Source organism: Lactuca saligna, chromosome 3, assembly GCF_052625555.1.
Source record: "Lactuca saligna cultivar CGN05327 chromosome 3, ASM5262555v1, whole genome shotgun sequence".
Taxonomy (NCBI): domain Eukaryota; kingdom Viridiplantae; phylum Streptophyta; class Magnoliopsida; order Asterales; family Asteraceae; genus Lactuca; species Lactuca saligna.
Window position 1 is genome coordinate 8,871,966 of NC_136419.1, and position 16,133 is coordinate 8,888,098.

General features: G+C 34.1%; 1 protein-coding gene across 1 annotated transcript; it reads left to right on the forward strand.

Annotated features, from left to right (window-relative positions):
• Nucleotides 1–311: 311 nt before the first annotated feature.
• On the forward strand, nucleotides 312–10,081 carry LOC145034402 (respiratory burst oxidase homolog protein A-like). Its single transcript, XM_078982806.1, has 13 exons — nucleotides 312–1,395; nucleotides 1,526–1,685; nucleotides 1,822–1,870; nucleotides 3,375–3,488; nucleotides 6,718–7,140; nucleotides 7,246–7,632; nucleotides 7,721–7,932; nucleotides 8,022–8,189; nucleotides 8,265–8,424; nucleotides 8,515–8,712; nucleotides 8,801–8,929; nucleotides 9,246–9,324; nucleotides 9,417–10,081. The coding sequence occupies exons 1-13, from the start codon at nucleotides 735–737 to the stop codon at nucleotides 9,524–9,526; spliced, it is 2,850 nt and encodes a 949-aa protein (XP_078838932.1). The 5' UTR covers nucleotides 312–734; the 3' UTR covers nucleotides 9,527–10,081.
• The last annotated feature ends 6,052 nt before the right edge of the window (nucleotides 10,082–16,133 follow it).

Genomic DNA, 16,133 nt, shown 5'->3' on the forward strand with positions numbered 1-16,133 from the left:
TATATATATATATATATATATATATATATATATATATATATATATATAACATTAGATTAAATAAAAAAACATAATTTTAAGACATAAATAATCATTTTACTAATAAGAAAAATAAATAAACATATTGCTAATTTTTAAAATTAAATAAACATATATAATTATATATATAATTGAGGGTTTAACTTCAAATATAACTAGATGGGTGTAAAAAGATTGAGAGACATAATGTTAGGGACCATAATTGTAACTTAAATTGAAAACAAAATTGAAGAATTCGTTGGACGTCCACAAATACCCCTTTTTTTTTTTCTTCTTCATCCGTTCTTCCACAAAAACCAGTTTAGCTATCGCTGAAAACTGAAGCTTCAATCTTCCCTTTTTACACCATTTAATTACATTTAAATCATATCTCCACATATTATTGTCTCATTTTCTAAAATTTGGAAGAAAAAAATGTGATTGGTTGCCACATAGGCTTTTACGCGTCAAAAACGGTGTCATACCCGATGGCCTAATCGGATTTAGGCATATCTGGGTCCAGAGATTCTCTGATCGTAAGCAATGAACATGTCTCTTTCCTCTCCGTCTCTCCGCCTCTAGAACAGCCGCCGCGTGTATATGTCTTTTCTTCTAATCCCCCCACACGTATTACCTTCCAATCTTCATTCTTTTTTCACAATCCATCTTTCCCAGCTTCTGTTTTTGTTGTAAGGATTTTGTTGGTGAACTAAGTTATGAGAGGTGGAAGAGTCGGGCGTCACGAGCGCCGGTGGGCTTCCGACACCGTCCCAGATGATATGTTGATCAGCGGAAGTTCTTCGCCGGCGTACACAGATACGTCGTCAGTGAATCCAGGGGAGGAGTTTGTTGAAGTGACTCTTGATCTTCAGGATGACGACACTATCGTTCTACGTAGTGTGGAGCCGGCGACGGTGATCCACGTGGATAATGATATTGGAGGAGGTATGGAGACTCCGGCATCGGCGACTTCGTCTCGATCTCCGACAATGCGACGAAGCTCATCCAACCGATTCCGGCAGTTTTCACAGGAATTGAAGGCTGAAGCGGTGGCGAAAGCGAGGCAGTTCTCGCAGGAACTCCGGAGGTTTCCATGGAGTTACGGGCACACGTCACGTGCATCGTCTTCCTCGGCGATGCAAAACACCGCCGTAGGAAGTGGAGGATTGGATTCGGCGTTGGCTGCTCGTGCAATACGTAGACAGCGCGCTCAGCTTGATCGAACTCGCTCCGGCGCGCATAAAGCTCTTAAAGGTCTCCGATTCATCAGTAAGAGTAAAATCAACGGTGTAGATGGTTGGAACGAAGTACAGAACAATTTCAACAAGCTTGCAAAGGATGGATTTCTCTATCGTGCAGATTTCGCACAATGCATAGGTTTTTCTCTCAACGAATTATTCTAGGGATTCTGAAATTAGGAGTCTGAAATCTTCTGAATATTCATTCTCCTCTCCGATTCATTTTTCGTTCTATTATTGATGCGATTCATCCATTTTTGCATATGAAGGAATGAGAGATTCAAAAGAATTTGCTCTTGAAGTCTACGATGCTCTTAGCAGAAGACGACGACTGAAAGTTGACAAGATCAGTCGAGATGAATTATACGAATATTGGTCTCAGATCACCGATCAGAGCTTTGATTCTCGCCTCCAGATCTTCTTCGATATGTACGACTAATTACAATCAATCGTTTGTTTTACTTCATTTTTTTTTATTTAACAAATTCTTCCTCTCTTCAACATTATAATCTGATATTTCAATAAACTACGACATAAACAAACAACGATCTCGATTCATTCATAGGGTGGACAAGAACGAAGATGGAAGAATCACCGAAGAAGAAGTTAAGGAGGTAAGCATTGTTCTTGTTAATTCATATACATCGCAGTCTCATTTTCGCTTACTTTAATCCAAATTCCTCGTTCATATCTTCCATTAAAGAATTGAAACATGTCCTTGATAGGAAATCGATTAAATGAACACTTATCTGAATCTTTTTCTGTTTTTGGGGTTGGTTTTGAAAAAAAAAATGGTGAGAAGGGTGGCGAGTGGTTGAAGGACTACAGGCATAAAGTCATTTTCTGTTACTTCTGCATGTGTCGAAGTTGATTTGAGTGGTCACCTTCTTTTTTTTACAAAATCTGATATAAAATCAACCCACCGCATTATAAAAAAAATAAAAAATCATTGTCTTTTATTTAGTAATTATATTTATAACTCTTTTCAATGTTCTCGATATATTTTTTTATTTTAATACCAGTCTAACAGTTACATTTACTTTGAGATGGAAACATATAACAAAATTTGTTTTTGGTCAGATTATATTTAATTAAAGCATTATTCTATAGGATATCATTATAATATAGTAATGATATTACAAGTCATGGAAAGTTCTATTGTTTACTTTTTTTTTTTTAATAAAATATATCTGGAAACAACTATCGTGAGTTTTTTTGAATGATTTTTGAAATAATAATATCTAAAACGTTGTTATGCAATATTAAAGTTGTGAGTTAAAAGTACTCGTTTGGGAATATATAAAGTTACGACATTTTCTTCGATTTTCTTTTGACAAATGCAATTTTTTATTTATGTAATTGCTTATAGATGATCATTATTAAACTCAAATTGATGATATCTTCAAATTTGAATTTTTTACTTGTATCTTTCTTATAATTTATATATTTTTTTGATTATGTAGTAATGTCAATTTATTTTTATGACGGGCGGTATAAATTTTATGTTTTTCCCAATTTTGGTCTACGAAAACCGTATTTACCATTACTTAGATACAACAATTCTATTAAACATTTTATTAATAAATTAAATAATTATAGGGATAATTATATGCAATCAAGTATTACATTTTCTTTTATTAACGTAACTCACAAGAAAGGAAATTACCATTACAACTTGTCCTATGACTATATATATATATATATATATATATATATATATATATATATATATATATATATATATATATATATATATATATATATATATATATTCCTTTTTCTAGAAAAGATTGTCCAAACTATTGTTACTATTTTGGAAATAATAAATAACCTTAGGGGATAGAGTTTTATCTTTTTTGTCTACCTGTTTTTCTTTTTTTTTTTTAAAAAAGGGTATCTATATGGTGGAATACTTTAATATCTTGAACTAATTTTGGTAATTTCGTCAAACTTAACATAAATATTATATATCATGCTAAAATCATTTATGTAGTGAAATACAAAACCTAATATTGATAAAATAATAATAATAATAACAATAAGGGGGGTTGGTGAGGACTTGTTCTTACAGGAAATTAATATATACTTTGATTTTAAATTGAAATTTTGAAAAAACAGATTATTATGTTAAGTGCGTCAGCAAACAAGTTATCAAGGTTACAAGAACAAGCAGAAGAGTATGCAGCTTTGATAATGGAAGAGTTGGATCCCGAAAGACTTGGCTACATTGAGGTACGTGTGGGTCCCACACTTCAATTTCGTAGCTTTCAACCCGTTTCCACTCTCCATTATATATAAAAAACTTGAGTTAATTCCTTTTCACATAATTTTGGTTTCTCATTAACAACAAACAAAAGTCTACGTAAATTAGCCACCACAATATATGTTACATATTTTATATAGGACACCCCGTTGTTACATATAATATAAAATGAGTTATAGCCTGATTGCTTGTTCTTATTTAAATGTTTAGGTTTGATTATACAATGATTATTGGCCTTTTAACCTTTTTATCCATAAAAGTTACGAAATTTTTAACTTTATTTTTTTCTCTCCATCTTGTTATACTCGAGGGCTTTTTATACGTTTACCTAATAGTTACAGATATTCATTATAATATATACTATAAAGTCGAGAGTGATCATCTTCTTTAAATTAATTTAAGTTAATATTATATTATTATTCCTGGTTCATTTGTCCTTTTTTACTTGGCTATAACCGGTGGTAGCAGCCAAGAAAATCAAGACATTTGTCTTGTACTTTGGTAACTTTTTTCTTATTGATTTGGTTTTCCAAATAAGTTAATGTTAATATATATATAATGCATTCTAGTAAAACAATCAAAACCTCAAAAACACAAGTAGAAAATTAAATATGATAAATATTTATGGACTCTAGCTGTGGTTGTGCTAATCCATGAGAAGTGGTTATGGTCTAGAAGTTTGACTTGGGAATAAATTAATAAAAGTCGAGGTGTCCTCATGTAATAAATATTGTTTGTCGTGTAAGTTCAAATATATAATAAAATAGAATTAGTTAATTATATTATTAAGAGAAACAGAGTTCATAGACAAAGGAAACTTGCTAATTATTTAAATCAAGTGGTGTAGTCTTTTAGAGTATGTTGTTTTTCAAAGTCAGTAACGAGTGGTTAGGCCGGAAAGCAAAGGTTAAATTGTTGTTCAACTGTCCCACGAAGAATTAAGGAACATTACATTACCCCCTTTGAATTTTGAAATAAACGTACTCTTTTGGTTGTTCAACTGCTGACTTCTTCATGTGTATCTAGAAGTCTTTTTAATCATATCATAATTCATAAAGATAAATAACTTAATCTTGAAGATAAGATTCAAAACTTAATTCATTTTCTTTCTCACACAACATAATGTAACTATTAACTTAACATTGGCACCCTAATAAAAAATAAAAATAAAATCCACTTATATCTTATTACTTATAGAGTTATATGATCAGCATCTGGACACATGTTAGCCAGGTTGCAATCCTCTGATACCGCATATTATTTGTCTCCATCATTGGATTTGTTGTGCAATTACGCGTATTCTCCACTATGCCATGTGTATAAAGTGGTCAACCTTATATATGCAAATCATCGATAATATCAACGAACATAAACAGACGATAATATTCCCATTCTCATTTATATTTCAACACAAAGCATCCAATGCTGTACCACAAGACTTTGACATTTAAAGTCTACGTCACATTTAAAGTCTAGCCCATTCTCATTTATATTTGTAAAACTAGTATCACTACATTTTTTTTGTACTTATTTATCTGGTAAATACTTGACCACCACTTGACGTGGCATGGCATACGGGTGCTGTTAACTTGGAATTATGACATTTTTTGTACACATTTTTTACCATTGCGTTCTATTTATACACATTATACCAATAATCTTACAAATTTATTAAAAAAAAAAAAAAAGAAAAAGAAAATGTGATGTTTGGTTTTGGACTCGTGGCCTCAAGAAAGGGAGTCGTCAACTCTATAATTAAGCCAAGACGCAAAGTTAGAAATTGAAAACGCTTATTGGTTCAGTGGTAGAGAGGTCACTGGTTCAAACCCAAGTATTGTCTTTTATTTATTTATTTTAAATAACATTGTAAAATTATTTGCATAATATTTATAAAAAAAAAAAAAAAAAAAAAAAAAAAGTTCATTGGTAAAATATGTAAAAAAAAAAAGTTACAATTTTATGCAATTTCTTAAAAAAACAATTTTTTTAGTTGAAAATATCTAGTTATCGGTTCCTGTTTGACCGTCGGTTCAACCCAATTTTCATAAATTTTAAATATTTTTTTATTTTTCTACATACAAAAAGATATATATATATATATATATATATATATATATATATATATATATATATATATATATATATATATATATATATATATATATAACCAAAATTTTGACTTCCACAAAAAGAAAAAAAAAAAATCGTTATCATAATGAAAATAATGAAGTATATTATAAAGACATAAACATAATACTTGAGAATTATCACCCTTCAAATGGAGTAGTAGATCAGTGTTAGACTAACGTCTAGTGTGTCGAAGTCGTATTTGGTAAAGGTGTGGTCAGCATTCAACTTGTGTACATTTCAAATAACCTGATTGATCGTGTTTTTAGTTTGTTTTGTAGATGGGCTTTTATTTAACGGTCTTAATGAAATTCAAATATCCAAATCATATAAAGCAGTTTAAATGGTTTTTTACCGGATTTATTACACCGATTCAATCGGATTATTAAAGATAAGGTTTGGTTCGATCTTATCTAAAGATTAGAATAAAACCGATCATTACTGAGCCAAACTCATTTCCGATTCGAAACGGTTTTTAAAACATTGATTTTAGGTAACAACCAGATGGTATGCCATGTCAAGTGGTGATTGTGTATTTACCAGGATAATGTGTAAAAAAGTAGTGGTATTTTTGAACAAAATTAAAAGATTGATGGTATTTTGCGAATGGAATAAAAAAAATTGTTGATAAATTAAGTATAAAAATAAAATTTGCTGTTAAAATAAATGTACTTCATGGTTAGGGATAAATAGTGATTTTAAAAAGGTAAGCGAGATATAAAATTTAAGTTAAAATAGTAAAGTTAATAAAAAATCAAACTAGGATAAATAGTGACTTTAGAGCAAATCCACAAAGCGCGTTGTCTTTAGTAATTGGAAATACTGAACAACATTAAAAATCTATTTCAAACGATTCTCTTCCTCAAATTGTTCGGAATCAATGCATTGAAAAAAATTTAACCGTAAAATCGAATCAAGTTGGGCGAAATTATGATTTAAGTGATCTGATAATATGAAAAAGGCATGTTTCCATGCATAACATAATTAACCACGCTTCTAAAATCTTTAGTATGTCAACTTCTTCAAATCATTTTTCTCTCACGATGAACTGAGATTTCGTTATCTGTCCAGCTATGGCAGCTCGAAACACTCCTGTTGCAGAAGGACACTTACCTAAACTACAGTCAAGCCTTGAGCTACACAAGCCAGGCATTGAGCCAAAACCTACACGGCTTGAGAAACCGAAGCCCAATAAAGCGAATGAGTTCCAAATTCATGTACTATCTACAAGAAAACTGGAAAAGACTTTGGATCATTACCTTGTGGATATTAATCATGATCGGTTTATTTCTATGGAAATACTATCAATACAAACAAAGGGCCGCATTCGAAGTCATGGGGTACTGTGTTCTCACAGCTAAAGGAGCAGCCGAGACTCTTAAATTCAATATGGCGATCATATTGTTGCCGGTTTGCAGAAACACCATAACTTGGCTAAGATCCACGAAATTGTCTAATTTCGTACCCTTCGACGATAACATCAACTTCCACAAGGTTCAATTTCGTTATCCTTCTACTTGTATTGTGGCCCTAATTCCATTCAATTTTAGGATTATGAAATTGTACTCAAGTGTAAACGGATTTACTTGGATTTTTCAGACGATAGCTGCAGCGATTGTGATCGGGGTAATCCTTCATGCTGGTAACCATTTGGCGTGCGATTTCCCGAGACTTATAAACCAAGATGAAATTGCATACGATCTTAGTATGAGGCAATACTTTGGGAACAACAAACCGACATACACAGACCTTGTTCGAGGTGTGGAAGGTGTAACTGGTGTTATAATGGTGGTATGCATGACAATCGCTTTCGTACTTGCAACCAGGTGGTTCAGACGGAGCTTAGTGAAGCTACCAAAGCCTTTTGATCGGCTCACCGGCTTCAATGCTTTCTGGTATTCACACCACCTGTTTGTTGTCGTCTACATTTTGTTCTTAGTCCATGGATGGTTCCTTTATTTAGTCAAGAAATGGTACAAAAAAACGGTAGGTATACTGCCTATATTCTCTCTTTCACTTGTTCTCGATTCAACAATTTCAGATGATAACCTTGAAATTATATGGTTTACGACAGACGTGGATGTATCTTGCATTTCCGGTATTGCTTTACGCTGGGGAAAGAACCCTAAGATTTTTCCGATCAGGCTCTTACACTGTCCGCCTTCTAAAGGTTGCAATTTATCCAGGAAACGTTCTCACATTGCAAATGTCCAAACCTCCTCAGTTTCGTTACAAGAGTGGACAATACATGTTTGTCCAATGCCCCACTGTATCTCCATTTGAATGGTAATTAATGGTTTCCAAAACGATTAATCTGTCATTCTATTTAATACGTGAGTATATGCTAATAATCCCTCCATATCTATCATTTTTAGGCATCCCTTTTCAATCACATCTGCTCCAGATGACGATTACCTAGCCATTCACATAAGGCAGCTAGGTGATTGGACACAGGAATTAAAAAGGGTATTCTCGGAAGTCTGTGAACCTCCAGTAGCTGGTAAAAGTGGGCTTCTTAGAGCCGATGAAACTACCAAAACAATGTATAGTTTTATCATCCTACTTTATGGTATAAAGTTTAGAAACATATAGTGATATAACTAACAACTTGATATCAGATTGCCAAGATTGTTGATTGATGGGCCTTATGGAGCTCCGGCCCAAGACTACCGTAAATATGATGTTCTTTTGCTTGTTGGACTTGGGATTGGAGCAACGCCTTTTATTAGTATACTGAAAGATTTGCTCAACAACATTGTTAAAATGGAAGAACTAGCAGTATGTGATTAAGTTGTTATATATTTTTCACATTTTGTCAGTTTGATAAATGTTTTATGATCAAATCTTTGAACCTAAATTTGGTTTTAGGATTCAACATCGGGTCACAGTAGGAGATCGGATCAGAGTTCAGGTAGTGGTGACTCTTACTCTCATGATAAAGCTTCTCCCAGAAAGAAGAAAAGTTTGAGGACTACGAATGCTTACTTTTATTGGGTAACTAGAGAACAAGGTTCGTTTGATTGGTTCAAAGGTGTCATGAATGAAGTTGCTGAACTCGATCAACGGGTATAACTTATAACCATTCAATCTAATCTTTCATATCATATCGTTTTAAAGATTCAAATAAATATTTGTTGAATTGTTATATGTGCAGGGTGTGATTGAGATGCATAATTATCTAACAAGTGTCTATGAAGAAGGGGACGCTCGATCAGCTCTCATCACCATGGTTCAAGCTCTCAACCATGCCAAAAATGGTGTCGACATTGTATCGGGCACAAGGGTAATGTTGTCATTTTATCTTATCTTTCACAGTAAAGTACAAAAACGGTCCCTGTGATTTCTGATTTTTACCCCGTTTAGTCCAAAATTGAAACCTTTTTCAGTTTTGATCCTTGTTATTGGTTTTGGTCCGTGGAACCTTTAAATATGGACAAAATTTGATATGAAACGTTGAAACAATTAAGGACCAAAATTAAAAAAGAAAAAAAAAAAAACAATTTTGTACTAAACACAGTAAAGATGAGAAAGCAGGAAGATTATTTTTGTAATTTGTTAGACCCTGTTAAATTATGTTTGATAAGCTTTTGATTAAACAGGTGAGAACTCATTTCGCAAGGCCAAATTGGAAGAAAGTTTTGTCAAAAACTTGTACAAAACATGCTGGTGCTAGGATAGGTGAGTGTTTGTTTAATGGTTATGTTGTGATGATGTATTATGGTTGTGGTTATGGTGGAGTAATATTGGGTTTTGTGTGAACTATGAATCAGGTGTGTTCTATTGTGGTGCACCGGTGCTAGCCAAGGAACTGGGTGAGCTGTGTCATGAGTTCAACCAAAAAGGTTCAACCAAATTTGAATTCCATAAAGAGCACTTTTAAATTTTAAGCTGGTTAATTGTTAGAAGAGAACACCAATGTACAGTTTTTTTCATAGTAAGAATTTAAAGGAGGATCGTATCGGATGACAGTTTTGGTTCATGGTAAATGGTAAATGGTAAATGGTATTAGTAGGTATAAAAAAAGCATCCTTTGTTGGTGAGATGAATTAAACCAATAAAAAAAAAAAACAAAAAAAAGTTATTGCGCTAGTGGTTGGATCCACATGCACAGCAACCCATGTAGAGGGTTGACATTTGGAGGGGGGACAAGACAACGACAGCTACAACAACATGGACAGAATTCTTGTAAAAGAAAGATTGATGAAATTAGAATTGCAAGGTGTGGTGGGGTGGGTGTTGTAATGAATATGAATAATGATGAAGATTGGAGAGGAATCCATCCACATCCACCTTGGCTTCAATTGAATTATTTTGAATTTTTATTGTTTTTTTTCTTTATACACATATATCTTGTACAGACACATTTCTGTACTCTCATCATCATATAATTTGTATTTAAATATCATTATATCAAACATTTGGTCTTTTTCTCTTACACCTTTTTAAACTCCAGTCATACCGAGAACTAATAATTTCCTTTTGGGGCCAATGGTTAGTATGGAGTCGTTGAGGGAATAAGAAGAATGATTTTATGAAAATTGGTACATACAAAAATAAAAGGGATAGTAAAACCCGTGTTAAATTTTTAAGGGAAAATCACTTATATGGGTATCTATGTTTCAAAATCGTTTAAAAAATATCATTCAAGTTTGATGTGTTCAAAAAACAACATCTAAGTAAAACATTTGTACAAAAAAATACCAACGAAATATATTTTTCGTTCAAATTTGATCTTGTGGTAACCAGCAATTACTGGTAAAAAATAAATAAAGGAAAAAAAACAAGAAGAAATGATTCAAAGGGGTAACTATGTTTCAAAATCGTTCAAAAAACACCGTCCATGTTTGGTATATTCAAAAAACACCATTCAAGTAATTTTTTTTACAAAAAACACCAACAAACTATATGTTTTGTTCAAATATTACTCACTAGTAACTGCCTCTTAAATGTTAAATGATGATTTGGCTTAACTATTATGATATGTCATAATAATTATTGACAAAACAATAAATGATATATTTCTTTTTTAAAAATCGATTTAGGGTTTCTTCTTCTCCTATGATTGTTCTTCTTCTAAAGTGATGATCTCGAACTCAACATTTAACGAATTGTTCGTGAACATTCAATGGAAAGTTTGTTTATGTTCGTTTATTGAATAAACAAACGAACATAAACAACTATTGTTCGTGTTTGTTCGATTTGTTACGGTCTTAGGTGTTGTCATCATTATATTATTGCATAAATAGTTTACACATGTAACACGCCAACAAAAAATATATTTCAATAAAATGTTTTGTTTTGAGGATTAGGGTTTAAGGTTTATGTATAGTGTTTATGGATAATGGTTTAGGGTTTAGAAGCTAGGGTTTACGGGTTATAGTTTAAAACTTAGGGTTTACTGGTTGAGATGTAGCTTTCAAGTGCAAGGATACAATTAATCTTTTCTTTAGTTGTAATACAGACTAATTTAACAAACATTTGAGTGATGACGATATTGATTTTAATGTTAGTTTAATCAGTTTTACTTAATCTTATATAATCAAATAAATGATTACATATTCAAATAAATATGAAGAGACTATTCATATTTTATTTTCCAAATTAGATGGAATAGTATTGAATGTTTATATTTCTATTATTTATTTGTTTTTTAAAATATGGTGATACAAAACTAAATGAAGCTATATTCGAAAAATAATAAAAACTAACTAGTTTTTATTGATTATATTTAGCATATTACAATGATTATTGACATATAGTGAAAGTAACCACAATTTTTGAATTTTGTTGGTCGCTAGAGTCAAGGGGTTTTTAAATTGTTTTCCTTAAAAAAAACTTTTGAATTTTAAATAGAAATTAAAATATTATTCATAATCTGTAAAAACTTTAAAATTTTAATTGGAAATTATAATACAAACACTAATATGTTCTTTTGGAATTAGTTTGGTATAATATCACCAAATACATACAAATAACATTAACCTTCTAAAATCTTCTCAAAATTTGCACCTAAACACCTTGCATAATACAATTAATAGTGTATAAAACACTCTCCACAATACAATTTAATTAAAATATAATACTTGCATGGCTCTACGTATCATAAAAAGTAAAATTTTTATAGATTAATTTTTAACCAAATTGGTCTAAATGAAAGCCACACTAGTTGTCAAAATGATATCATGCATATAGTGATCGTCCAAATCTGACTTCATCAGAGAAAGTTATGATTTTTCGAAATTTCAGCATAACAATATACGGGTCAGAAACCGAAGTAGAGATCGCTTGATTGTTAGTTTAATAATCTAAATGAGAGTTGAAGATCTCATCCAAAATGAGTCTGGTATACCCCTACAGGGTCCTCATCACATGTTTAGAATGCTCTTTTAATTAAGGCTAGGATCCATATTTGCGATTCGAACTTTGAAGAGGGATATCTTAATCAAATTCGAATCTACTTTAGGTAGGTAAGGCTTTCACCAATTCCAATCTTATGAAAACCCTAGATCTTTTGAGATGCATTGATTATTTTTTATCAATGGCATGTTTAATCTCAGATTATGCTTTCACTTTTGTAACTAGGATGTTAAGGATCATAAATGAGATGTGAATAACCATGAAAAACCGCTTGACAACCTTGATGTCATTTACCATATCACATTGATGTGCCAGTTAAGCACACACGTTCCATCAAAAGTGATAATTTTCAAGATGTCCATCATATCTCTTTATTGTCCTGTAACATTCCGTTTGAAATTAAGTAATTAAATAATAATCCTTGAACCCCAAGATGTAAATTTATATTTTATATTATTTTATAGTAGCCCTAAAATCCATAATAATTTAGTAGGGTGTTGGTTCCGAGAGTTAAACGTCATAATTATGGAATTTGGGGGTTAAATTGTAATTACCATGGTGGTTTTTGTTAAAATTTTCAGAAGTAAGAGGGTGTTTGGTAAATATTGAACTTAAATTGAAAGGATTTTGGAATGTTGAGCGTTGAATGGTAATTGATGGATTTGTTTTGAAAAGATTATGAGTTGGGGGGACCGATTGTGTAAATTGTATATGAAGTTTGAATGGATCACGGGATTAAACCCGTTGCTTTCTTTCCCTCTTGTTGCATCACCAAACCCTAACCCTAGGTTAGTCAGCCGCCATGTGTAACCCTCAAGCCGCCACCACTCATCTCTCTCATTCTTCCGATCAGCTTATGGCCATCAACCGAATACCGTTATCAACTGATGCCCTTGCCGCCGATGTGAACTGTCAACCAGCACTTCGTCGCTCTCGTTGTCGATGATGGTGAGGACCAGGATCGGAGGTCCCTTCTTCTGATGTTGCTGTTTTCGTTCGTGGTTGCAGTTCTTCTCTGTCCCTTGGTGCTACACTACAGCCACGTCCGTCGTCGCTCACATGATTCTTCTCCGCTGCTCCAGTCAACATTCACTCTGAGGGAGGCTGTTGCGCACACCTGCGCTTGGGTGTCGCAAGTATGTATGTATTTTTGGTGTTGCTATACGTTTTGGGTGTGCTCGTTGGCCAAAAAACTGAGAACGACCACCATGGCAACCAACCATGGTGGCTGCCGCCACTTCTACTTTCCTGCCGCCACCAACCGCCATGTTGGGTGGTTGTGTGCATGAGTTAATGCGTGTGTGTGTGTTTTTCTGCATAAAATAATGAATCGGTGGCTTGTTGCCGGATTTTGACTCGAAAGCCACCACCACCGCCGCGAGGTGGTGGTTGCCGCTGTAAACCGCCGCCGACCACCACCGCCCAAGGTGGTAGTGGGTGGTGCCCGACTTAGTGAAACCCTAATCAGCCTAAATTTTAATCTTTAGACCTAATTGGCATGTGTTTGGGTTGGAGACCCTAATTAGGGTTTAGAAAACCCTAATCTTGGAGACTTTTGCTTTGGACCTATCGGGACCCACATTTTTTTTACTGTTACTTTGGAATTACTAGTGACACCCGACCATGTTGAATGATTGAACCAATAGAGTGATGGGCTTAATGGCTTAAGTCCTTAAAGTGTTAAGTGTTTTACTTAACCCTAATTGTCATTTTATATGAAAACCCTAATTGTGTTGAGTTTTGAGTTGGGCTTAGATGTTTAGATTCTTTATGTGACATCTAAGAACAAGTATATGTACTAGGGTTTTTGGATGGGCTTTAGGGTAAGGCCCATGTAAGGGTTTGGGCCCAATTTGGAAAATTAGGCCATAGTTGGGCCTTGGTTGATTATTTGGCTTTTGGGCCTTCAGAGTGTGAGTTTGGGTCTTGGTTTTAGACCAATCTAGGTTAGGGGTAAAATAGTCTCTTTACCCTAAATATGGAGTTATGGTTATGCATTGAAACCCAAATGGTTAATTGGGTGTTGTTTTGATGTTGACGGTTCAGGAATCTACCATCCAGCAGCTAGAGTTTTATCTACAGGACTTCAACAGTGTGAGGTGGGTCTCCTCACCATCCCAATGGGTCGAAGGCACCAAGTTCGGCCCATTATGTGGTATGTGGTATGCTAGTCGTCTATGTGATACTTGCATGGAATACCTTGGGGGTTCCCAAGGCAATTGGATATAAGACCATGTGGGGGGTTCCTATAACATTCCAGGCTAAGACCATGTGGGGGTTCCAATAGCACCCGGTGTAAGACCTTGGAGGGTTTCCATGGCATCCGTAGTGAAGACCATGTGGGGTTTCCATAGAACCCGGTGTAAGATCTTGGAGGGTTTCCATCACATCCTTAGTTAAGACCATGTGGGTGTTCTCATGGTAGTGGGCTAAGACCATGTGGGGGATCCCATGGCACCCGGAGTAAAACCTTGGAGGGTTTCCTAGACATCCTTATATGTTTGTATGTATAGTTTATATGGCTTGTATGGTATTTCTTCTGATTAGTTAAGACCATGTGGGGTTCCCATGGCAGTAGGCTAAGACCATGTGGGGGTTCCCATGGCACCTAGAGTAAGACCTTGGAGGGTTTCTAGGGCATCCTTATATGTTTGTATGCATAGCTTATGTGGTTGATGTGGTTTATGTGAGTATATAGCTTATGTGGCTTGTTAATGTATCCCTCAGGGAGAACGTCAAAAAAGAAGAAGTCAAACTAACACCCGACTTGGCCTGGTCAGAACCTAGTCTAAAAACAAGTTCGGGCTTTCGCCAAGGCGAAGATCACTGATATGGCGGTTAAGGTGCAAAGTCGCACCTTAACTCCTTCTCTAGGAAATTATATCCCGGTAAACATGGGACCAATCAGAGAGTCTCACTCACCCATTAGATGATAGTCATGATCTTCATAACAAATAAAAGATCTCCTTCTAGCCAATGAGGGAATGAGGCAGAAGATGTGACGGAGGACCCTCCAATATGGGTCTGCCACATCACTCCTCACAAGGGGATGCTCAACAGAATCAGTTGTGGTACATGTTGTAATCTACTATAAAAGGACCCATCTTCCTCACGAAGAAGGGACAGAATTATCTCTTTCCTTTAATCTACTATAATCTCTCTCAGATCTCATACTAACTTGATCGTCAGAGCTTCGTCCCGGGAACTCCTTCCGGATGTCAAATAACAATCATTTCTCTCTTTTTCACTGTGATAACAAGAGAAGATACCCGCACGGATCTCCCCAATAGTTCCGACTCAATCCTCTCCAATATATCACAACATTCGGCGTCATCTGGGTGTATCTCTAGAACGTGATGGGTTTTGGTCATAAGACATCCTATGTGCTCATACAAACCCTAATGCTTGGATCTAGGTTTCTCTATTGTACATGCTTTGAATCCAAGACTATAAACCCTAATTCTAGCATGCAAGTAATCATATTAACATGTAATTAGGTTTAAGAACATACCTTGATTGTTATGTAGTAATAACAATCCCAAATCTCCTTGTATTGACTTTGGAAGGCTTAGAGTCACAAGTGTCACTCCTCTAATGGCTCACAAACACCATAAGCAAGTGGAGAAGGTATAAAGAGAAAAGTGAGAGGTTAGAATTCGTATCTAGGACCTCTTGGGAAGGAATACACGAATTCATGACCCTAGGGGTGTTTATATAGGTGTAGAGATAGGGTTTCAGTCATTATCCTTATCTAGTTGATTATCCATTAAGCAACCAATAAGATAATCCTTGAATCCTTATCATACTCGAATTCTAAGGGATTTACACCTCAAATTCGTTCACCATATATATAAGATAATCCTTACCTTATTTTGTAACTATCACATAATTACAATTCAGCCCCTCTAGTTTAATTAATTACATTTGATCACAAAACTAATTCTTAATTAATTATTGACCAATATTAATTAAACAAATATGATTTCTCCTTTAATATATTATTCTTATAACATATTAATAAATCATATTATCCTCTCTCTCTTTATTCATTTCTCCAATCAAGTTGCTTTGGTGAAGGCAACCCAAAAGGACCATGCACCATCGGGTCAAGTATATACCAAAATAGTTAT